This window comes from Macrosteles quadrilineatus, unplaced genomic scaffold, assembly GCF_028750875.1.
Source record: "Macrosteles quadrilineatus isolate MER2022 unplaced genomic scaffold, UCM_ALF_1.0 Scaffold_9__3_contigs__length_116548681, whole genome shotgun sequence".
Classification (NCBI taxonomy): Eukaryota; Metazoa; Arthropoda; class Insecta; order Hemiptera; family Cicadellidae; genus Macrosteles; species Macrosteles quadrilineatus.
Window position 1 is genome coordinate 43,812,728 of NW_026542602.1, and position 25,398 is coordinate 43,838,125.

Consider the following 25,398-nt stretch of genomic DNA (forward strand, 5'->3'; position numbering starts at 1 on the left):
CTTGCTAATTACTGCTGGCGGTGGAAGCCAATTTCAATCTTATTAGCTCTTCGGCTTGTTCCCTTCTGTTTGAACTTCCCCTTGCTTTTGTTTGCTTTCACGTAATTTGTCTCTCATTCGGTACCTGGTTTAGTTTCTGTTCATTCCTTTGTAACGGCTTGTTTAGTATTTTTTCTAAGAAGTTGTTTGTATTTTGTTAAAATCAAGGCTTACCTAAACAATTCAATTTGTTTACTTATGAGACCTAGGTTCCAACGTCATAACGTTAACATCAGGTCTTTTCTCTTAGATTAAGCTAAAGTACTTACATATACAAATGTATACAAAAACACAGATCAAAAGAGTTATTAAGTTGTAATATATACACATAAGTTTACGCTAACAAAACTGACCCATTCCTCATACAGCATATCTAATCCTTGCTCATACTAAACGACCAAAGAAATTTTGCCGCAAACATCATGTTCGTTTCATTAATTGAAATAAGAAATACAAAAATGCGGGAAAATATTATCAAACACCTGATTGCATCACTTCCCAACTTTTGAGGTTGGGAGTGCAAATTAAAATCATGGTCATGCATATAAGTTCTTTTTGTCAGTGTTTTTGTATTCGTGTTTGTCCAATGTTTGTGTAATTTTTATCAACTCCACAGTATCGCAAGAGATGACAAATTAACAGTTTATCGCTTAACCTAGAAGAAAAGGACTGATTAAAACGTTACGGCGTTGAAACCTAGGTCTCCTAAGTAAACCAATTGGATCGTAAGGTAAGCATTCGGTTTTAACAATGTTCAATAACTATCCAATGGCTATATCTCCAAATAAAAATTGTTTAAAGATGCAACTATTTTGAGCTAAAAATATATACATGTTGTTATTGGCAAGAAATAATGAATTTTTTGGACATCAACATTTTTAGCACGTGCCATAGTATGTATAGTATAGAAGGAGATGGATTTTTTCGTAAATGTATGCAAAAAGGACGGATTCGATACAAAAGTGTCCATCCTCATTTGTAAAGTATCACCTTTGACTTAAATATAAGTATAGCCCAAGTATTCGTGGTAGAGCCTAAATTCCATTTCCATGTTAAAGCTGAAGCAAGTTTGAAATGAAAATGAATTTATTTTAATTATGACAAGGACAGCATGCGCTGTGTAAACTTCCGTTTCCTGGCGCTATCTTGATGCCAAGCTGTAAGAAAAATAATTGAGTGCCATTACGGAAAATAATGGCATCTTTATATTAGCACCTAGGTGAGAAGCCCTTTTAACTACTGTTATTTTTTCATAAAATAACTAACTAAAGCTAGTTCATAGGAGCGTTATATCTTATTGTGTACTTGTGAAATCCAAAACCACTTATGCGTGTATTTTAAGCTGAATATGAATGCAAGACGAGATTAGGGTTATATAATTTGTTATTGTCTAAATAGTATCTGTTGCTTTAGCCAAAACCATTCAATAATAGTTCAATCAATCAATTTGCATAAGATAATGAACATGGAAATGTTATGTTCTGCCCCACTGACAATCGGCATGTAAATGTTCATGACGATAAGAAATTTGATTGATTGTATCTCAATGAATAGTTGAGTCCAGTTAGGAATTATAAAAATCTACAGACTTTGCATATGATCGGACCAGCAACCTTCTGGTCGTCAGGCGAGCAATATACCCACTTATACTTACCTAGTCATATTGTACCAATTGTACGTATACTATTATACAGGGTGTTCCACAAGTAAGGTGTCTCAAATTGATTATGGATAAACGGGGTAACAAACAAGGACGAAGTAAAATTATTTCCCGCTAAATCGACCCCAAGGAATAACGTAAAAATACTTTTAATCTTTTTCCTATACAGGGTGTGCCAAAAACAAAGGCTCACTACAGTAGTTCGAATCTAGGAATTTTCAAATGTAAGCATATGTTGTGTTATGCATAATTTTAATGGTATTTAATAGACAAACATTTTGGCGAAAACTAAAATTAATTATCTTTTTGCGTTTCAAAATGGCGGCCATTTTTTTGGAAAATCAATATGTTTACTGTGTTTCCTGAACCAATGCACTTAGCCCTTCTCCGGTTGAATTTTCTTACTCGTTATGAAATTAGCTTTACTGTGATCCAAGTAACGGTTTTTAAAAAATAATTTAAATCCCCCCAAAATATTTTTTGTATATTTGCAAATTACCATTAAAAAAAATTCAAATAGCAACATATGTCAAGTGGCATATCATTTTATAGGTTTTTTAATCCTCAACAACTTTGTAATTTACACTTACTTCGTATCTCTTTTAGTTTTTGTGTAAATAACAAAAAACCTAATTTTCCTATATCAAATGCATGTTATTCGGGTTTAACACTAATAGGGTCATAAGTTTTAAACCCAAATAACATGCATTTGATATAGGTAAATTAGTTTTTTTGTTATTTACACAATCAACCAAGGGCTCTAGTGAACGGAGCTCGTCATAGTTGAAATAAAACTCGCAGACATATATTGTCAAACACGTTGTGGTTTGAACCCGAAGCTTTCATTTACATACAGTGGCAGTTTGTAGGTTATATTGCCAGTTAGATTGCTGTTGTAGGCTATAGCGTTGGTTTATGTGTTGTCGCCGGGGAATACAGCCAATTAAATGGTAATTTCCTGGATATACTGCCTCTATCAACTACTGTATCCATTGCTTTGTGGATACTGGCTTTGATTTGATTCTGAAACGTTCTGACAACTGATTTATCAAACTTTTTCAATTTTATGATTGTAGTCAATAACTGATAAACATCTGATTATTTTGTCGTAGCCAATTGTCTCACATTGAACGTTTTCTCGCATTAAATAATGCACTAACTAAATTTCCCGATGGTGATAGAAGTGTCTCTTCAAACAAAGTTAACTTGCTCTCCAGTCGAGAGCAATTTACACGTAAAACTTAATTACACTTTAGTTAAATCGGGCGCTATCTTGAATGTCTGGGTCGTACCTAACATGTATTGTTACAATTTTATGTTGAAAACCATACTTACATCTTATATTTTATTTACACTATCTAATATTGATGAATTTTATTCAAACCAATTGAAACGATGCGAAAATATTCTATTTTTGCTCATTTACTTAGATTGAAAGATTGAAGTTTTCATTTCATTTATTGGAACTGTTTACACTTTACTTGAGGCTCGTCATATAGCCTTATCTTTGGGGATTGGCGGGATTTGAACCCGGGACCTCAGAGGCTGAAACCCTGTACTTCCCAGGCATTTACTCGCATTTGTTCTTACAATGTCTTTTACACTAAAATAAGAACTTCTGTAAGAGAAAAACTGCTATATAAAATGTAACTCATACACTTAAGCTTTTTGACACTGAAAAAATAAAGAAACACGCAAATATTAGTACATGTTTAAAGTAATTTAATTGGAATTTCCGTTCTATTTTTTGTGTGTTTTATAATATAGTATAAAATTTCTCAAAACCTAATGTTAATAACTACTATGTGGATCTTGTTCTCCTTTAAACAACGTACAATTGAATTATTATTAGATTGTTAAAATACCAATAAAAAAAAGTATTTGTCCTAATTTTTCTATATTGAGCCACAATAATTGACCAGAAATGCGTCGAAACAAAAATTATTTATGTTTTACAATAAATATTTAAATATTTTCTTACACACGGTTTACGTGGATATATTTCTGTCCTGTTCACTACCACGCAGCACTCTCATTGTTATTCTCCAGGGTTTCTCTTGGCCTTTTCAAATTTCACTCAAAACTGCAGCGGTTTGTTCAAGTAACATATTCCGTTCATTACATTTCTCACAGTAATTAAATTTGAATAATCGTAATGGTTATTGGATATTTAAATAAAACGTTAACAGTTATCGAAAAGTTTTCTAAATAAATACTTGGGTGGTAAATATATTTCGCTGCGTTATGAAACATATGCATGCGTGATGCTTTTCATTCATAATAGTACATTTCATCACTAGGGCGTAAAAGTCACCCTTTTCGACCCGAGCTCACGGAAAATGAGCGAGGGTTGAAAAGACACTTTTGTCCTTACGATGAACTATATTTTTCGTCATATTGGACCATTTTAACAAACCATATTACAAAACTAAAATAGTTTTTAACCTCTCAAAACTACAATGATTTTAATTTTTTTCCCATTTACACCAGTCAATACAAAATGTTTACTATTCCAATTGTAGAACATTTGGGCCAAGTCGACTCTGTTGTATACCGTAATCACTATTGGTGAGTAAGCTACGGGCGCATTATCAACATTTGGGTCCCAGTGGGTCCAGCTATAAATGACATTGCTTGCATACAGTGTTGCCGGTACATACCTTTGTACCATAATGATCAAACATCGAGTTCCACTGTTACATAACGCTCTTCGTATAGTTTAGGATATTTTTAGATTTATTTGGACATTAAAATCAAAACACGTGTTGTTGTTGGGGTTTGTTTATGGAAATGTTTTTGTCTATTATACATCATGAAACAGACAAAACTTAAAACAATAAATAAATCTGTAGCTGGATGTTTACAAAAATAAAATTGATTTTGATTGAGCTTTTCGAGCCTTTTACTATTGTTTAAATCAGCTTTTCGTTTATCATACTATGCTAGTTGATAGGTACAAAAACGATGGTTTAGTTTATAATAAGTTTTTAGGAGCCATTGACAATCACATTGTATTATACCTAGTAGGTACTGTAAATATTTATTTTAGTTTATAGTTTAAACACTGTTTATTATTAGAATTTGAAAACAGGGTTTATTCTTGGGTAGTTTTATTGTTTTGAAATTATATTTTTTAAACTATTGCTCTAAGAAAATTAAACAAAAAACACAACAAAAACACGAATTAAACGAGAAAATACAAAGCAAAAGTATATGGCTGAACTCTTAAACTAAAATTAAATCCTCATTTTAATGATTCATGTCAGGTCCAAGACGAAGATCAGGAGATTGTTGTAAGGAATAAATTAAACTGAGAAAGCTCTTTTCAACAGAATATTTCTTAACAAGAGATTAAAATACATTCTTCCGAGCTTTCTTTTTGTGCAATTGAAAATTCTAAGTAAATCTTAAATTTAAGGAAGTCTACATATCAAAGTGAAACTAATGATTAAAAACTATCTCTTCGCCAGGAATTGCCACAAACAATTCATTAAAATATAACACTATTCAAAAATTAAATTCTAAAAAAAATAAAAATAAATCATCTCTGTATTTTTTTAAAGTATGTAGGTAATGTATCATAAACGAGGAAAGAATTTTGACGGTGTAAAAGTAATATATTCCCAATCTTAGTGAGTGTCATAGATTGGAAAAGAACGCATTAAATTTAAACGAAAAAGATACTGTATCTACTTCTTTACATCATAACTCTAATGTTTATGTGTTATAATTTTCCACTGAAATTAAGTGGCCTAGTGTTTAGTGTAGGTATGCTTTAAAGAAATTCTTTTAAAGAAATTTTTATTGCAAAAAAAATAAGTAGGAACACGATAATTTTATTATTTTTATAATATTCACCAAGATACAGTTTTTATCAAAATACTGTATATGACAAACTGAACAATTTCTTGTTCATATTATTCATATAAACGTTCCTAGTTGGTTGAACTCAAAAAGTTAATCTAGTCAGTTTCCATGGCGAACACTTGCGAAACCTTTTTATTAAAGCACCTCTTACCCTGTGTAAATTACCCCCCCCCCCTCTCACCCATACAACAACATGGCGAGTTCAAATGAGAACTCGGTTTGTCTGATTTATTCACTCATAAACAACAAAGCTCAGGTAATTTAGTCTTGCTCTTTGCTTCTTGCAAATGTGCAAAACATTTACATAAAAGTTGAGAACTCCAATCTCAAATATGTTAGAAAAGTCTGTATTATAATGTCCTCAAATTACATTTTTTTTAAAACTTTGTTTATTTATAAAACACTGTATTAGTAAGCATGTATCTTAGGGATTGCAAACCTTATGTATGTGAGTCCCAGAATTTTGCCTGGAGGGCTTACAAATTGCTATGTTAATCTAAAAAGGTTATGTGTATATGTAATGTAATGTACACCTTTCCTTAGAACAACTTTAAAAAATGCCAGAGATTCTAAAACTCATAGTTAAAAATAATTTCTAAATAAATTTAATCTCAGACAGATTCATATTACGATATTTTTTACAACATAAACAAAACATGTAAATATTGAACTATAGTATTATTCAGCTATTGAAAAACTTACGTTTTTGTAAGGAGGCTGACACGAATTCTTGTGATGTCTTCACTGCAGTGACAAATCCTACACCTTGGGAAATAACCTGTCTTGAATTCAACACATAGATTTCTCCTTTACCAAGATACCTTTTACCAAAATGTTAAACATATTTTTACAGCACCTCAATAACTTTGTATTAAATAACAAATGGTAGACTAATTATTCCTTAAACTGTAATTCAAAGCCATTTTAGTGAATTTCCCACAGGGAATAAGCTATTAAAGTAGGTCTCATGGTAGGACATAGATCCGAGAACAATTTAAGTTTTAGTTTCAATGTCCTCGCAGATGATACAAATATTAAAAGTTAGTTAGTTAAAATTCATATAGATATGTAGAGGAAATTTGTTAAATGTTTTAAGAAATAGATAATATAGCCATAGAACAGCTTATCGGTTGAACAGAGCAATGAATTTGTTGTTTTAAGTTATGCTAATTGTGGTTGAAACCATTGAATATGGGTTATTTTTTTCTAAAAATACAAATCAAAACATTAAAATATTTTCACTAGGCCCAGTAAACCGCCTTTGAATTTCATAGAATAGATCAAATTATTTTAATTATTTCCAACCACATGTTAGTTATTATTTATTAAAAATCATTTGTATCATTTTCATCACTTAGCAGCCTTAAACTCAAAATTCAAAATATTATGTTATTGAAGTTCATTAAATTTGGTGGACCTATGTTTTTAAAAGGATTGTGCAGCATTAAACATTTTTCAACTTTAAGTGTTTATATTTATATTGCAATGCTAAACCCTGGCTCATAGTGCAACTACTTTGTCACACTCATTGCATAAGTATTCCTATTTAAATTGGAATAACGACCATTTATGACAGATTGTGTATAACAAAAATTTAATTTACTATACTGTATTGAATTGACATGAACGATATTAGAGAAAATAAATCTAAACTAGGTGAATAGTATGCAGACAGTACCACTATGGTATCAATTATCAATATAAGTGTATAACGGAAGGTGTGCATAATCTAGTTAGCAAATTAGTCAGAGAGTACATACTGATTATTGAGCAATGGCTCAGTAAACATAGACCTGTTCCTATTGGATTAGTACACATCTGCTTAAGCTCTATATTACGGTTCGGAGCTAATTAAATTACTGGTTAGTCCATTTTATGTTTGATTTTATCCGTCATTATTTCATTTAGTTTTATTAAATCTTTTTATTTTCAAGAAATTGATTTGTATTCGAGTATTTATATTGTGTATGTTAAGGAAATAAACCTGATTTTGGAGTTAAATTATTTATTGGGCACTACATTTTTTACTCGTGCTTCTCAATGGGAAGAGGCCAGCAGAGAATAAACTACTTTTAAAATACTGTTAAACAGTACGAACACAAAATTGATTGTACGAAAAAACTCAACACTTTGTCACAATGTTAAACAAGTACATGTGAATAGTGAACATGTATAAAATTGTTGGTTGTTTGTTAAAACAGAGACAATCTATTTTACATTTTAAAAACTCCATCTCTAACATTTGGAAGTAAATTTATTTAGTCCAAGGAGATTTCATGAACATGAATAGACCCATATGTTGGACAGGTTCACTACCTTTGTGTCAAATGTGACATATCAGCCCAATCGGCTTTGTATTTGTGTTCAATTTAGCTGTTCTCTGTGAACGGGCACAGTGCATGGAAATAAATTTGAATTTTTATCGAGACCTTAGTTGGGTATTTATTATAAACACGTTTATCTTAAAACCACGTTACTGTACTTATAAAATATTTGTTATTTTGTTAACGTTTCATGGCTCAAATCCTATTGATGAAAAGGGTACATTTTATTCGCAATATTAATCAAGGCTTAACAGGTAAATAATTAACTATATAAGGGTACATAGATTTTTCATGTTTTAGAGTCTTCACTGTAACTACAAAATGTATTTGCACTTAAAAAATCTGCAATGTAGAAATATGTTTAACCTTTATCAAAGCATTTATCTAAAAGATGACAAATATGCTCTAGGAAAAACTACACCTTTGAGCCATGGGAAATGGTTTGACTTTTATTTCTTCGAATATAGCTTCTGACCAATTACGTATTTTTTTTGAAAATGTACTAAACTTAGTTCATATATAATTATATTGTTCGTTTATGTTTTAGATTATGATTTGGTAAACATGTGTGTAAAATGAGAAATGTAAAACAAGCTTTAAATGAGAACACCTGAGTGTATTTTAGGTGTTTTTTATTTTGCTAAAACTAAACGATTAAAACTCCGCGCAAGAATTAATGAAGGTCTAGCCAAGAAATATTACCTGCATGGTCTAAGTATAATGAGAGTAAATGAAACTAAACGTTAAACGTGGTTAGGTTAAGCTGGCAGGAAAGCTTTAACCGGGATTTATCCCTTATAAAACAAAGTCGGGCCAATTCATCTACCTTGTGGTCTTCCTGTATTACTTGTCAAGGTGTATCTTTTGGTGTAGTTTTAGTAGTAGTACGTACATTTGATAGTGGATAATGTAACCTTAGAGCGAGGGATTTCAGTTCTAATCCGGATAATCACCAAAATATACTAGAATAATTGTGATAAGTAGGTGACCCAGTGGATCGGAGCCCACATTTAACTGTAGGTCACAGCTAAGATTAGTTAGGTACTTAATTGTCTAGGTAGCCGAGGAGTTTGAAGTGCTAGCCTCAAATATGAAGGTAGCTGGTTCGATTCCTAGTAAAGTCGATTTTGGATTCAGATACGATTTCTCATTTGGATAACTGATTGAGGCTTGCCAACAACATGTTAACGTTAGATACTTTAGTAACAAGACTAGGGTTTGGATCGTACCATGAACAGCCTCAGTCCAGTGGGGGTTCGGCTCCCTGGACTGAATCATCACGAAACAACAACTTCCAATAAACAACGTTAAAGTACTAGTGGTGTGGAAACACAAGATACAAAAGGGGTTCACGGGTTGGGAATGTTTTACCAACAAATAGGTAAAACAAAAACATACAATGTTATCAAATAAGTCCATAACAGAAGTTAATGATTTTACACCATTTTTGTTAGCATAAATGAATTATAGTATGTTTGCAAATGAAACCATTGACTTTAGAGCTGCATGTAGACAACTCGTCCCATTGTAAAATCTTAGTACTGTTTTGATGTGTGTTTCATGACATCACTTGAGTGAGCTATATAAAACGCTCTCTAAGTTTACGGTAAATTTTACAACGAGCACTTTGCACTTAGTTGTAATTTCAGAGTACAAGTGGTAGTTTGTAAACATATAGTTTTTGCTCATCATAAAGTCAAACGTTAAATGACGCGGAATAACCATCAGATATTACTGTAATACACATAAGCGCTACAACCCGGAAAAATACAACCAAGTTGTCTTGAGCTTTGCCCTTAAGGGTATGTATATGTAACTGTACGTTAAAACTTAAATATTACCTTATAAATTTTTTTTACTTTTGGCAATGGTGTGTGGTATATCTACAGCTTACGATTATAACAAAAATATCATTGCACACCGTGGGAGGTCCTTAAAACCCGAACAAGATTACGTATTTACACTCATACATGGGAAATGTGACACTTTAGGTGTTAGAAATTCTTTTTTGCTGGTCCAGTAGATAGAACGCGGATCTTATGCTATAAGAGCCCTGGTTTAAAATACCGCCAACTACTAATAGGCTACATTTCAACTATGAGATAGTTTTATGATTCTGTGATTCAAATCCATGTTTGAGCCACAAATTTTCTAGTACATAAGAATTTAAATATCTGGGGGTCTTAATAAACAGGAATAAGATGGAGCAGGAAATGCAAGCTAGATTGAATGCAGCTGATAGATGCTGTCGGGGCTTATCGAAACTTTTGAAAAGCAGACTCCTGTCAAGAAACACCAAGACTCGAATATCTGGCAATAATTCAACCTGTTGTCCTTTATGGATCAGAAGTATGGAGCCTCACAAAGAACATACAAAGAAAACTAACAACTTTTGAAAATAAAGTATCGAGGAGAATATACGGACCAACTTTGGAAGATTGGAGGATTAGAAAAAATTAAGAGTTAAGGGAACTTTATTAATAGGAGAACTGACATTGTAGCTTTTATTTGAAGTAGGAGAATCAGATGGCTTGGGCATGTTAGAAGGAGAGAAGAAGTTAACTGTATAACAAGAGTGTGGGGAAGAAAACCAGAAGAAAGACGACCATTGCGGAGACCAAAATTGATATGGGATGACCAAGTTGCTTGGGACGTCTGAAGACTGGGAGCAGAGGAGACGACGCAGAAGAAAGAGAAGGATGGAGGAATCTTGTTGGCGAGGAAAAAAATCTCCTTGGATTTGAGTGGCCACAGGAGTAAGTAAGTAAGTAAGTGATTCAAATCTCACGTCAAGCTTAAAGTCACTTACGAATATGAAACATTAATTATTATTCTGTTAACCGAGTAAATCGAGTGTATTCTTCTAAAATATAGAGAACTATTCAGTTCAATAAAAGCCCACAATCATGTTTTGTCCAATTAAATAAATGTTGGTGGAAACAACCATATAAGTTTCAGACCATAAAATTGAACAGAAAATAAAGGAGATACACAAGGCAATTATTCATCGTTGAATATGGAATCATTTGTCTCCGTCGCTATAAATGTATTCAAGCTCGCCCGGGGCTCGACTGGTGAAAACATTTATCTATCTTTGAAATTATTATCGCTTACGGATATTTTATTGTTGTCAGATTTATATTGTATTGGAAATAATTTTTGAAAAACATATTTAAAGAAGAGTTCTAGTGTACATATTTTACTTCTTAGGTTTGTCATTACTTAAGTAAACATTACCATTAGGTTGATGAGAAAATGCTGAAAACATATTTTTCGTCATACAGTACTACAGTAAAAACAACAGTTTTTAATGCATGCGTTGCGAGTCTAAAAGTAATAGAGATCGATGGTCTAAAGTAGCACTTTTACTCTATAGGGAGCAAAAATATCACCAGTTAAAAATATCAGTAGTTATAAATTTCGATTTAAAATTTAAACAAAACTGCGTGAATCAAAAGAATGTATCGATTGTTTAATCGATTGTAGTTCATTCTTGCCTTCTTATAAATTGCTCGACATATCGATAGTATAATGTACACTAACAAAATCGTAATAGACGAAACGATTGAATCGCTTAATAAACAGCTGCTTGTTTACATTGTCAAATTAAATTGAAAACAAGTTAGAATTAGTTTTGAGTTTTCACAAAGTTTGTTCAAATAATGGTGCAATATGACGAAAAATACATTTGATCACACGGATAAAATGTGTCTTTTCAACCATCGCTCATTTTCCGACCTCGGCTTCACCTCGACCTTGAGCTCAGGAAAAGGAGTCATTTTAGGGCATAGTAATGAAATATAATATTTCACAACACATTCCACAAACTTGTAGATTTCCGTCATTCAAACGCCACAAAATACATCTTAAAACTTGTAATTATTGTTGGTTTTGCAACAAAACAATATTCATTTACAATGCAGCAAAAATAGCCATGCTACTTGACCAACATAACATGTTTTGCAAGCAAACTGTAAACAAGAGTTAACGGTTCAGTAGCTTAGAAAGGTATGAAACACTTTGAAACTTTCGTTATTTATTGGAGTGTTTTGGCCAAAAGGGCCATTCACCGTATGAAAGCACGGTGAAACAGATTGGTCTCAGATAAATATTGTGTTTATTTGTGCTTTCAGGACCAATGATAAAACAGTAGGCTGGACTTGTAATATTTTATGGATTTTTCAGCAATGTGTTTACTTAGGTAGCCAAACAATTTTTAATTTTTATTGTATTTTAACCTCTTATTTAAAACCTACTTGTGTTGGTTGCTGCCACCCTCTAGGACTATCCTGGAGTAATGTGAAAAACATTGAAAATCACCATGTATTTGAGGGTGGGACATAAAAAAGACGTTGAAGAATTATGTTCTTACACTTTTGGTTTGCGTGCGGGAAAGACGTAAATACTGATGTAGGGTTCAGTGTTATTTTTACAACGACACTAGGACCGTAAAGCTTCACATAACACAACATTACTACGACCCCAGGGGGGACATTGGGAGCGCTACCGCGGACATTTTGCTTTCACAGTTTTACTCGTCCTCAGCATTGATTTTAGAAAATGTTACATGACATATGCTTTCTTGTCCAAATTATATCACACAATGTTGCCAACCAGATAAGTTGAAAGAAAAACATCGTGAAGGCTTGTAACAGGCTGGGGAATTAATATAAACTAAACATTTTTCAAATATTTTGATTTGTGAATTTTATTATCTTATTGGGAAAATATTACAGAGGGTTTCTTCACGATCTTATCTAGATCTTGATAATTTTCTGGGCAGTCGATTGGTTAAAGTGCTCGCCTTGAAATCTGAAGCTCGCAGGTTCGATTCCAAGTGAGATAGTTACTTGACTCAGATGTCATGTCATTTGACTATTTGTATTTGGACTACTAAAAAAAGGTTGACGTTGGATAGTAACAATACCAGCGTTAATTATGTTACTTTACAAAAATAAAACCTTAAAAAGATTCCACTGGCATAAAAAACATCCTCCACACAAACATATTTACAAAACCCTCTTGCTTTTTCTGACATAAATGAAGAAGGTAGCATTTATTTACTCTAGGCTCTATATGTATGAGAATAAAATCTATATGGCTTGTAAAATAGTTAATGATCTTAATCCGAAATAGAAAGATGAAATGGTTTGGTTCAGCTCCAAATCAAACATATTTAGAGATAAAAACAGAGTGTTCCATTAAGATGATTCTAATTTAATAAAGCAGAAAGAAAACTTAATCCATTTTAAGCACAATTAAGCCAGGAAAGTTTTAGATGGGATTACACGCTCTGATGGAATGAGGACAATATTTTGGAGGCAAGGAAACTTTAAACGTCATGTTCTGTAAACGCACTAGAGTTTGTGATGGAATCTAACTGGTTGATTAACTTTTGATTAGATCAAGTACCATTTTTACTTGAAAGGACGAAATATCTTATGCCAAAATAGAGCAGAAATTACTAAAAGCGTTTCAGCCAGTAGAAATTTACAATTTTTATAAGTCATTATGGATATCAAATGTACCGAATTATGTTCAAAGCTTCTTAAATTGATGTGAACTAGTGTACCTGAAGCTCGAAATTAAGCAATTGTCAATTTTCAAATGTTCATAACAATCCAATAAAATCAAAACTCTTGCAAATATCTTATCATTTTTCGGAATCTGACATTGTTTTTTAGTGTTTTCTACAAATGGATCCCGTCTTACCCATAGGCATAAAAAGTTGTCCATGTAAATCTTCATAATTGAAGTAGCCCGCATGGTAATACCATTGTTGCCAGCATGTTAACAAAATTCAGTAATTTTAATAAAGAAAAAAATTCAAATAACTCAATTACTACCCGATTGCCTGCTTAATCCGTCTGTCACAGTGTATTTGCTTCAAATAGCATTCTTTTGGTTAGTTTATGTTACGTTGCAATTATGTTACAATTATATTTACCTGTAAAATGCAGAGTTAAATGGTCTGATGTTTTTCAGGTGTTTTTTTTTATAGTTGAATCCTTCGATGAAAGATTTAGCAAAGGGTTTTCCATTACATAGGCTAATAACGATAGTAAAATTCTGAATAAAACATCATCTCTATTTCTTCTACTTGGAGGAGTTCTATGCCTTTCTATGTTTTCATAGTTTGCAAATCCGTTCTTTTAACGATAACTTAAGAAATACAGTTACTGTGAGTTGACTTATTTTGTGAAATATATCAAATTGCCTCATATCTACGAGAAAATAATACATTCTTCTCCCATAATCTCATTAAAAAATGTAAAAAATATACTGTCATTTAGGGTAAGTTATTTCAGGACTCTGTATGGTAAAATAATTTAACATCATTAGTTAAACTTTGTCGCTAGGTTACCATTGTGTGATGGTTCCTTTCTGCTTAACGCTGTCCATTTAATGTGGATTTTTCTGTTCAGACCCCCTGATAATGGTCTAGCTATGCAAATAAACTGGTTTCATAAGCATTTATAACAACTACACATGTCTTATAAAAACCATTTTACTTTGGGCAAAGAAACAAAGAATAACTAAAACACATAACCATTATGTATAAAATAATTGCAATGATTGTAAGGTTCTGGAATGTAATTACGTAACATCAGATTTATTCACTTTCCTAATTACATGATAATCTCCATTGAGACTCTTAGACAAGCCAACAGTGGTGGATAGGATGGACGTAGTTCTATTGTTCACTGTTTACATTGCAGTGATTCGGTAGCGTTGATTTACCATCGCTTAATGAACGAACGACTCAATCTCACTCAAAGGACTCAACAAATACAATAATCTATTACATGGTACAATGTATTATGTCTAAATCAACGCGAAAAAAGTCTATTGCAGTATGTTCACATTGCAAGAGCACTTACTATAACTACTAGTTATTTGTAATAGTATATTAGGTTACTAGTCCTAGGTGTTTACCGGACGAGTGACGGCAAACAGCTGTTTTCTGGACTTGATCCTTGCGTGGGAAGTTCGTCAAACCAGTGTAGTGTTGCGTAAAAAATATACCCGAGTTTTATGTAAAACGGTCTGTCCTGAAGTCTGTATTTGTGAAACTATCATATGTTGTTTGTTTGGTTGTCACCTGATTTTGTATGTTATTGTTTTATGTTTACTCTAAGTTTGGTTTTAAGTTAAATAATGGAAGAAGTTTGCTCTACAAAAGTGGTTATGAATTTAGTATGTTTAAGATCACAACACAGGCTGTGCTGAGGGACGATAAAAAAGAAAGGTATGTTTATTAATTTATCAAATTTACTATTAACCTGTTACGGTTAGGTTATTCCTTTTAGGTTAGGCTATACCTGTTAGGTTATTTTCATGATCCTATCGGCTTATCACTGAATCAAAGATTTAGAGAGAAAAAAACAACTGTAATAAAGGTGAAAGTACTATTGATTAAGTAACAAAAGAGGCTCGTCCAACTAAAAGCTTGATATACCTGGTGCATATAGATGAGTCAATGGTAGTTAGAATGGTTACCTCCCGCCATCTCCGTGTCCCGCCACCTCCGAATTTCAGAGTGACCCCTATAATCCTCGGTTACTACATGCGTTAAGACTTTCCGTCCTATCCTAACCTAACCTAACCTAACCCACGGGTTAAATTTTCATTAAATCTTCCATCCACGGGGCTTCGCAGCCGTGGATGCAATGACAGCTACCAACGCAGGCGATGACGGGATTATAAGGGTCACTCAAGAATTCGGAGGTGGCGGGACAGATTTGGGTTCGGAGGTGGCGGAACGCGGAGATAGCGGGAGCACACGGTTAGAATAGTTAACTAATGATTTCCCATTTAAATCCGTTTAATTTATCCATAATTGAAAGTGACTTCATTAACTCTGTAACCTTTGTACAATTTAACCGCAGTAAATTTAGAATAAATTGATTAAACAAATGTTTAAAAAAACGAATTAACAAGTTATTATTGGACCAGATATTATAGGAATATACACTTTTATCATAATTTATGTTACATAAAGCTCACAAAATAGTTAAGTGAAAACATGAGCCAAAATACATATTCATGCATAAGGGACTTAGGGCATTACATTCATTAATATTAATCGAGTTATATAACCTCATGGGGTACACCCTACATTCAACAACGTACATGTTGTTTCAAACACATATATTACATTTGGACTTTAAAATCCATCAATCCTTATGATTGTATTGACATAGGCTCTTAATTAATTGTATTAAAAGAGTTAATGGTTATCTTGAATAACTTCTTTATCAGCAACGTAAGTGCTTTTTACCTGAAAGTACAAAAATACGTCAAATAACACTTGTATTAATATATTCACACGTATACTGTTTACTCACAGTATGGTAAATACATATAAAAGATGGTAAGTGGTGATCGATTTCGATTGTACACCCCAATCATCATCAGACCCGATAGGTGAATTTTTATCTAACAATAAATTTAACTTTGCTCAATATACAGTGCTTTCAAAAAGCTTACGAAATTAAAGTAAAAGCTTCTTTTTTGCTCATACAGTAGTTTTACAGTAGTAAAAACTATAGATTATAACTAGATTATTGAAGATTATAACTATCTTTTATTGGAGTTCAATAATAATAGATAAATAATTGTGCAATAACAAAAAGGAAAGAATTTTAAAAAGATTAATTTACTAATAAAAAATTAACTAATTGAAAATTCTAGCCCTGAGGTTGAAAAGAATTGCAGAACCATTATACCCATTATACCATTATACCCCATTATACCCTACCTCAAGGCACGTGCCATCCCGAGACCACCCTACCTCAAGGCACGTGCCATCCCGAGACCACCCTACCTCAAGGCACGTGCCATCCCGAGACCGCGCTACCTCAAGGCACGTGCCATCCCGAGACCGCCCTACCTCAAGGCACGTGCCATCCCGAGACCGCGCTACCTCAAGGCACGTGCCATCCCGAGACCGCCCTACCTCAAGGCACGTGCCATCCCGAGACCGCGCTACCTCAAGGCACGTGCCATCCCGAGACCGCCCTACCTCAAGGCACGTGCCATCCCGAGACCGCCCTACCTCAAGGCACGTGCCATCCCGAGACCGCCCTACCTCAAGGCACGTGCCATCCCGAGACCACCCTACCTCAAGGCACGTGCCATCCCGAGACCGCCCTACCTCAAGGCACGTGCCATCCCGAGACCACCCTACCTCAAGGCACGTGCCATCCCGAGACCGCCCTACCTCAAGGCACGTGCCATCCCGAGACCACCCTACCTCAAGGCACGTGCCATCCCAAGTGGACCTTAATCTGCAAGTGGACGCAATTTATCTGGACTTTGTAAGGCGTTCAACAGGGTAAACCATCCGCTCCTCCTCATTAAGCTCCAAGCTGCTGGTGTAACTGGGAAAATGCTATCTAGGTTCCAGTCCTACCTTGCAAACCGCCCCGTTCAAGTTAAGTTTCTTGGTTCGTTATCCCATGAATTTTTAACCACATCTGGTGTTCCTCAGGGCTAACACCTTGGTCCACCACTTTTCAACATCTTCATTAATGACCTGGTGACCCACGTTGGGAGCCCTTCTATTTGCTGACGACCTGAAGATGTACCGTACCATTAGAAGCCACGAAGACTGCCTTCTCCTCCAACGTAGTCTCGATGCCGTACAGAAATGGTGTGTCTCAAATCTCATGGACCTAAACATCAAAAAGTGTGTAGCCATATCGTTTAGCAAGAAGAAGTCTCAGCTTCAGTTCGTCTATAGCCTGGGTCAATACAATCTTGCAAGGGTTAACGAAGTGAGGGATTTAGGCGTGACCTTAACCTCTGCCCTGTCTTGGGAGCGTCACATTACTACTAGTTGCAGAAAAGCCCTTCAAGCCCTGGGTTTTGTTCTTCGTAGCTCCAGACATTTTCAAGACGTTACTCTACTCAAAACCCTATTCCTGGCCTTCGTATTGCCACACCTTGAGTTTGGCTGTTGTGTTTGGTCACCTTACCAAGACTATCTCAAGACCGAACTTTAAATGGTTGTTAATCACTTCTTGAGAGTGGTCGGTGTGAGGTTGGGCTACAACTACAGAGAGGTACCCATCCATGACATCTCCGTGGCCCTTCATATCCTTCCTTTGGAGTCCAGACGTGAGATCCAGGACATCTTGCTCATCTACAAACTGGTCAATGGCTTCATCGACTGTCCCGGACTTCTCAAACTTCCGAACTTTAGGGCGGGTAGATCTTCAAGATCCAGGGACCTCTTCTCTCGTGAGCACCTCAGCACCAACTATCATCTCTACAGCCCATTGCCCAGAGCCCAACGTCTCATCAATGCTCTATCTGATGACATTGACCTTTTTAGTATGTCGCTTGCTTCCTTCAAGAAAAGTGTGGTGTCTTCAAAGTGGTGAAGTGATGATCTATCTGTGTTTTGTGCCTGCACCTCTCTGTATACGCAAATTTCGCAACTGCCCCTTCTTGTTTTGTTAAACATCAAGGCAGATTTTTCGCAATTTTCTGTTATGTTTGGATTTTTGATTTGCTTGTTTTGGTCCATGCAATATTGTTGTTTTGTTTTTGCACCCAAATTTGCTACCTATCAGAACTTTCTTGAATTAGAGTTTATTATTGAAACTTCTTCCTGTTGTTAACTTTTATTTGTTGTTGCTATTTATTGTTATTTGTTATATTGTTAATTATTGTTGTCAAATGTTATTGCTTGTTATACTGTTCTTAATTGTTTCTCATTTTGCATCTGTTATTTTTTTCAAATTGCATCTAATCTAAATCTTCTTATGTATTGGCGTCAGCCGTTGGTCTATAAATAAATAAATAAATAAATAAATCCCGAGACCGCCCTACCTCAAGGCACGTGCCATCCCGAGACCACCCTACCTCAAGGCACGTGCCATCCCGAGACCACGCTACCTCAAGGCACGTGTCATCCCTAGACCACCCTACCTCAAGGCACGTGCCATCCCGAGACCACCCTACCTCAAGGCACGTGTCATCCCGAGACCGCCCTACCTCAAGGCACGTGCCATCCCGAGACCGCGCTACCTCAAGGCACGTGTCATCCCGAGACCGCCCTACCTCAAGGCACGTGTCATCCCGAGACCGCGCTACCTCAAGGCACGTGTCATCCCGAGACCACCCTACCTCAAGGCACGTGTCATCCCGAGACCGCCCTACCTCAAGGCACGTGCCATCCCGAGACCGTGCTACCTCAAGGCACGTGTCATCCCGAGACCACCCTACCTCAAGGCACGTGCCATCCCGAGACCGCCCTACCTCAAGGCACGTGCCATCCCGAGACCACCCTACCTCAAGGCACGGGCCATCCCGAGACCACCCTACCTCAAGGCACATGCCTTCCCGAGACCGCGCTACCTCAAGGCACGTGTCATCCCGAGACCACCCTACCTCAAGGCACGTGCCATCCCGAGACCGCCCTACCTCAAGGCACGTGCCATCCCGAGACCACCCTACCTCAAGGTTCGGGCCATCCCGAGACCACCCTACCTCAAGGCACATGCCATCCCGAGACCACCCTACCTCAAGGTTCGGGCCATCCCGAGACCGCGCTACCTCAAGGCACGTGCCATCCCGAGACCACCTTACCTCAAGGCACGTGCCATCCCGAGACCGTCCTACCTCAAGGCACGTGCCATCCCGAGACCGCCCTACCTCAAGGCACGTGCCATCCCGAGACCGCCCTACCTCAAGGCACGTGCCATCCTAGACCGCGCTACCTCAAGGCACATGCCATCCCGAGACCACCCTACCTCAAGGCACATGCCATCCCGAGACCACCCTACCTCAAGGCACATGCCATCCCGAGACCACCCTACCTCAAGGCACGTGCCATCCCGAGACCGCCCTACCTCAAGGCACATGCTATCCCTAGACCGCCCTACCTCAAGGCACGTGCCATCCCGATACCACCCTACCTTAAGGCTTGTGCCATCCCGAGACCGCCCTACCTCAAGGCACATGCTATCCCTAGACCGCCCTACCTCAAGGCACATGCCATCCCGAGACCACCCTACCTCAAGGCACATGCCATCCCGAGACCACCCTACCTCAAGGCACGTGCCATCCCGAGACCGCCCTACCTCAAGGCACGTGCCATCCCGAGACCGCCCTACCTCAAGGCACATGCTATCCCTAGACCGCCCTACCTCAAGGCACGTGCCATCCCGAGACCGCCCTACCTCAAGGCACATGCTATCCCTAGACCGCCCTACCTCAAGGCACATGCCATCCCGAGACCACCCTACCTCAAGGCACATGCCATCCCGAGACCACCCTACCTCAAGGCACATGCCATCCCGAGACCACCCTACCTCAAGGCACGTGCCATCCCGAGACCGCCCTACCTCAAGGCACATGCTATCCCTAGACCGCCCTACCTCAAGGCACGTGCCATCCCGATACCACCCTACCTTAAGGCTTGTGCCATCCCGAGACCGCCCTACCTCAAGGCACATGCTATCCCTAGACCGCCCTACCTCAAGGCACATGCTATCCCTAGACCGCCCTACCTCAAGGCACATGCTATCCCTAGACCGCCCTACCTCAAGGCACGTGCCATCCCGATACCACCCTACCTTAAGGCTTGTGCCATCCCGAGACCGCTCTACCTCAAGGCACATGCTATCCCTAGACCGCCCTACCTCAAGGCACATGCCATCCCGAGACCACCATACCTCAAGGCACGTGCCATCCCGTATTGTCTTTATTTTCAAACAATTTACCATTAGGTCACCTATGTACCAACTATCAACAGAAAACACTATATTTACTGAGACAGGTTTCGTCACTTAGTGGTTACGATTAGAATTTAAACATAAACAATACACCAAGACAACAGTAAAATGTATTCATTTAAATAAATACTCCATTACTCCATACAAATTAGACTAAAAATTACAAAACTGCTGCCAAGTTTTAAACGAATGAACCCTACTAATTGCCAACAACTGTGTGAGAATGAACTGAAAAATAATAAAAACGTTGCAAAAAAGGGAAACAAGAGCTAAAATTGTCATGAAGTAATGAATGAACTTTATATGTTCCAGCGGAGAGGCTAAATTACGGATTATTGTTGTTCTCTCCAACTTTTTAGAGACTCCTCTGCTTTTGAAATCGTAAAAATATGTTACTTTGCAATGTGTAGTAGGCCTAGGTATCAAAATATGATATAGTATTTGTTAGTTATAAAAATAACTATTGATTATTGTGGATGACCTCTATTTTATTCACCTACTTATTTGGTATAAACAAATATTCCAATTAATTATTCTATCTGGTTTTTCTGAGTTAGAGCTAAATCCACCATTAACCCCATTAGGCCCATCGGCTTTTATGGTTTCTATGTAAATTTAAATAGGCTTATCGCTTAATATTGATTTAGAGAGTGAACTTTTGCTGATTAAGTTGATTAGCTTTTGAATAAATAATTCAGAAAATGAATAATTGAATATGATGAATATAATCGTGTATGTTGATGCGGGGACTAACTTAGTTTCCAAAATTCAGTTTTGAAAATTGTTTGGCCCATATGTCTTTTGAAAACTAGGGTTTTATGTAAAGGAACTGTTGTGTTATCACTTAAACAGCTGGCTGAAAGGTAATTGGACGATCAAATGTTTCAATTTACTAAACAATGGGTATCTAAGTTTGTTTGCTTCAATGTGTCATGCTATACAGTTGGTACCATTGTATGTCATATGCAGGGCCTACTATTGTGTAGTATTGCATGTACTGTACTAATGTCAAAGATCCTATTGTATTTACTTCCTTTTGTTTCACCTCCAGGATACTCCAGCTAGATAAAGTACCTAAATTAAACATACAATTGGTTATCGTAATTAAAGATGGTATATTTCGTCCCCAAGCTTCATTTCGACCCGAGCTTTAATTTATTTAGGATAATAAGCATAGGCTGAGAGACGCATTACGCCAGTGTATTGAACTATATTTCCACTACACTAACCATCTCTTAATGCTAAATGATTGCCAACACGTAATTTTCGTACCTTTATAAGTTGGAATCAGAAATTCTCCACGTTTTTGTCCTTCTTGTTTTGATTTTAATACGAACAGCTGGTACTGTTCTTTAGATGTAATAATCTTACTAATATTATAAATGTGAAAGTTTGTGTGTTTGTTTGTTTGTTTGTTTGTGTGTTTGAAGTTCAATCACGCATAAACCACTGGACGGATTGGGCTGAAATTTGGCATGATGATAGCTTACATTCCCGATTAACATATAGGCATATTCTTATCTCAAAAATCCTTTCGGGCTCCGCCCCAGTGGCTCTGTAATTCCCCATGTTAACCTTATGAGTATTCATATTTAAAAGGAATTAAAGAATTTAGTCAGCTGTTTCAACTAAAAAAGTTGGTTCTATGATATGGAAAAGCATTAAAAAGTTATAAGATTTACCAACAAGGTGCAGCACTATATTTTTTTGCATTTATGAAAACAGCTAATTTGAACTAAGCAGCAACAAAAAACTGTGATTCGCAATGAGAACTGTCAAATTAGGATTGTTTACAGTTATTTTTATGTTTTTCATGTCATGAATAATTTGTGATATTTTGCGAATTGTTGATAATTTATTTTTCTCTATTGTTTAGGTGAAGTGGTAGAACATTATGGCTTTGGTAGATGTGTAATACTATAGAATACTGTAAATTAAAAAAAAATTTTATCAAACTGTGTCCTCCCTAATTGCAAACGCAAAGCTTGAGTATAACTGCAATAAGTATTTTATACTATATTCTAACCCCGTACGAAGGACGTGTACTCTTCTAGTGTACGATATATCAACCAAACCCGCCAAAGGCACATCTAGAGGATGAGAGCGTACGAAATAATAATATTTGATAGCTAATATGCCTGTAAAAATAAATATTTAGGAGTCGATTTGCTGCACACAAAAATCCAACAAATTCTTTTAATAATATAGATTACCCCGCCAAGGAGAAAGTCATATACGAGAATTACCCTAAAAACATATACTATTTTATGAATACAGTTGTTAAATTTCAATTTATCTATAAGTCGATGAAGGGGTGAATTTGTTTTGAACAATTCCATAAAGCAATATGATTAACACAAATTGTTCACTATGAACGATACGGTAGTAGGCCTATTTGTCAATCTGCAATATGCTCATCGGTAAAATTAGCAAACGGATGTAACAGCTTAAAAATGGACTAGAACTCGTGTCTAAAATATATTTTTGTCCGTGGATTGAACTATTTTTTTATACTAACCATTTAAGCTAATTAGCTAAAAAGCAAAAATGCCGTAGTATGCTTATCTTGGGTAAACTAGTCCTCAAAATGGATTCCATCTACGTTTGTTATCAAACATTCCTCCCAACACAATAATAAATTCAATGGAATTACTCAAATGTGTCTACATTATGATTTGTCTAAATGGCCATAAAGGAACACTCACTCCCGTGTGTCTGGAGACTCTGTATACAGAGCAGTGTGACGGCTGGTACTAAACCTGTTAAACAATAATTATAAACCACTAGCTGGCCCGACAGACGTCGTCCTGTCCTAATGTGGTTTTATGTCAAATGCTCGTCCATTTTCAAAATGAGCTCGTTCGCTTGGCTCAATCACGTCCTGGTTGAAGTTCGTTCGCTACGCTCACTCACCTTTAGGTTGGAGCTCGTTCGCTGCGCTTACTTGCCTTCAGGTTAGCTCGTTCGCTACGCTAACTCACCTCCAGGTTGAAGTTCGTTCGCTACGCTCACTTACCTTTTTGTTGCAAATTAGCTGCTGTCATAAATAAAATAATAATAGTGCTGCGCCCTGTTGGTAAACCTATTAACTTTTTAATGCTATTGAACATCACAGAATCAAAATGTTTAGTTGAACCAGCTGTTAAGATTCTTTAATTCCATTTAAATATGAGTACTCATAAGGTTCTCCAGAGCCACTGGAGCGGAGCCCTTTTGACGGATCTGCACCAAAGAACACTCAAACCATCCTTGAATAATGCTTAATAATATCTTAAAGTTTTACTACAATCTGTCGAGCGGTTTCGGAGTCCATAAAGGACAAACAAACATACATTGGATTTTATAACGTAACTAGCTGGCCCGACAGACGTCGTCCTGTCCTAACGTATTTTTGGTTACAATTTTCTTCAAACAAAAAAAAACATAAAAACTCCTTGACTGATTCTTTGTGTTCAAGAGAGAATAATTATTTTGTAATATTGTGATTGAAAAGTATTATTTATTTATATGCAAAGAAGAGGGATACAAAACAATCACTCATCGTTGAATATGGAATCATTTGTCTGCGTCGCTATAAACGTATTCAGCCTCACCCTTGGGCATGAACCATTTATCTATTTTGGAAAAGCATACCACTTTGCTTACTTCCATTGAGAATAATAATAGTGTAATTATTTGTTGCACTAAATAATACAATCCTACTTAGAGGAAGGTTTATTACTTTGACCGTTTTAACTTTGTTACATTGTGTTGGTTAATTTTAGTAATTTTTTAAATATTTAACTTCTAATGATTTTTTTCCTTTTAAACCAACACTGATATGTTAAAATAATAATTATACTAATTTTCTTGATGCCAGTTCAATTCAATTGATTAAAATGGATAGGCCACCTGAAGGGTAAATTAACTTAAATAGGCCTATGAAAATGAGTGAAGGATGTTTGTAGAATGGAGTAAGATGATATGTGTAGCTTTGTTACTGACTAAATAAGCTGTTTCATCAGTCAGGATCATTTATTTGAAGTCCAATGATCAGGGACAGCTGGGACCAGTTTCGAAACATAAAAAATATACTGACTTTTCTCAGGATCGAAGTGGTTACCTTTTGATTGCTAGGCGAGCACTTTACCCACTCAAATGCTCAGACTATCATTCAGGATAGTCAATCATAAATCAATCTAATGTTTTGTGAACTGTAAAGGAAATAATAGCACCGTAAAGTCTTCAATTCATCATTGGCAGTTGAAAAATAAATTATTACATAAATTGGCAGAAAGATTACGTTTTACAGTTATCTTAAAATATCTCTGTCTTAAATATTTTTTACAATTTGAATCCTCTTTATATTAAACTAGATTGTGCTCTTCTCTTTAATCTATTGTGGGAAGCAATTGTGTCAAAAATAAAAAAAAGACATGAAGGTATGAAAAATAATTACTATAAACGAATGCTTTTAGACTAAAACCCTTCAGCCAGCTTAGCAACGCAGACGGAAGGAGGGTAAATTATGTGGACTTTTGGTGGTTTATGTGGTAATAAATCACAGTTGCAGCATTTCCTCCGAGGTTTAACCTTTGACCAAGTTTTATTTCATAAGTCAGACTGAAAATAATGTCTTTGAATCAGCATTTACTGTAACACTAATGTATTTGTCTAAACCTACCTGTAGTTGAAAGATTAATTCATTATAGAAACTATAATCGAGTGTTAATAACGCTCGCCCGACAAAAATGTGTTGATAGCTTCGATCTTGAGCTAAGAA

At 36.0% G+C, this 25,398-nt stretch overlaps 2 protein-coding genes across 2 annotated transcripts; both read left to right on the plus strand.

Annotated features, from left to right (window-relative positions):
- The first annotated feature begins 15,089 nt into the window (after window positions 1–15,089).
- Window positions 15,090–17,179, plus strand: LOC129003363 (formin-2-like). The gene is made up of 2 exons (XM_054431654.1): window positions 15,090–15,139; window positions 16,585–17,179. Exons 1-2 carry the CDS (start codon window positions 15,090–15,092, stop codon window positions 17,177–17,179), a joined length of 645 nt encoding a protein of 214 aa, XP_054287629.1.
- A 718-nt stretch (window positions 17,180–17,897) lies between these two features.
- On the plus strand, window positions 17,898–20,630 carry LOC129003364 (uncharacterized). Its single transcript, XM_054431655.1, has 3 exons — window positions 17,898–18,271; window positions 18,720–19,593; window positions 19,626–20,630. Exons 1-3 carry the CDS (start codon window positions 17,898–17,900, stop codon window positions 20,628–20,630), a joined length of 2,253 nt encoding a protein of 750 aa, XP_054287630.1.
- The last annotated feature ends 4,768 nt before the right edge of the window (window positions 20,631–25,398 follow it).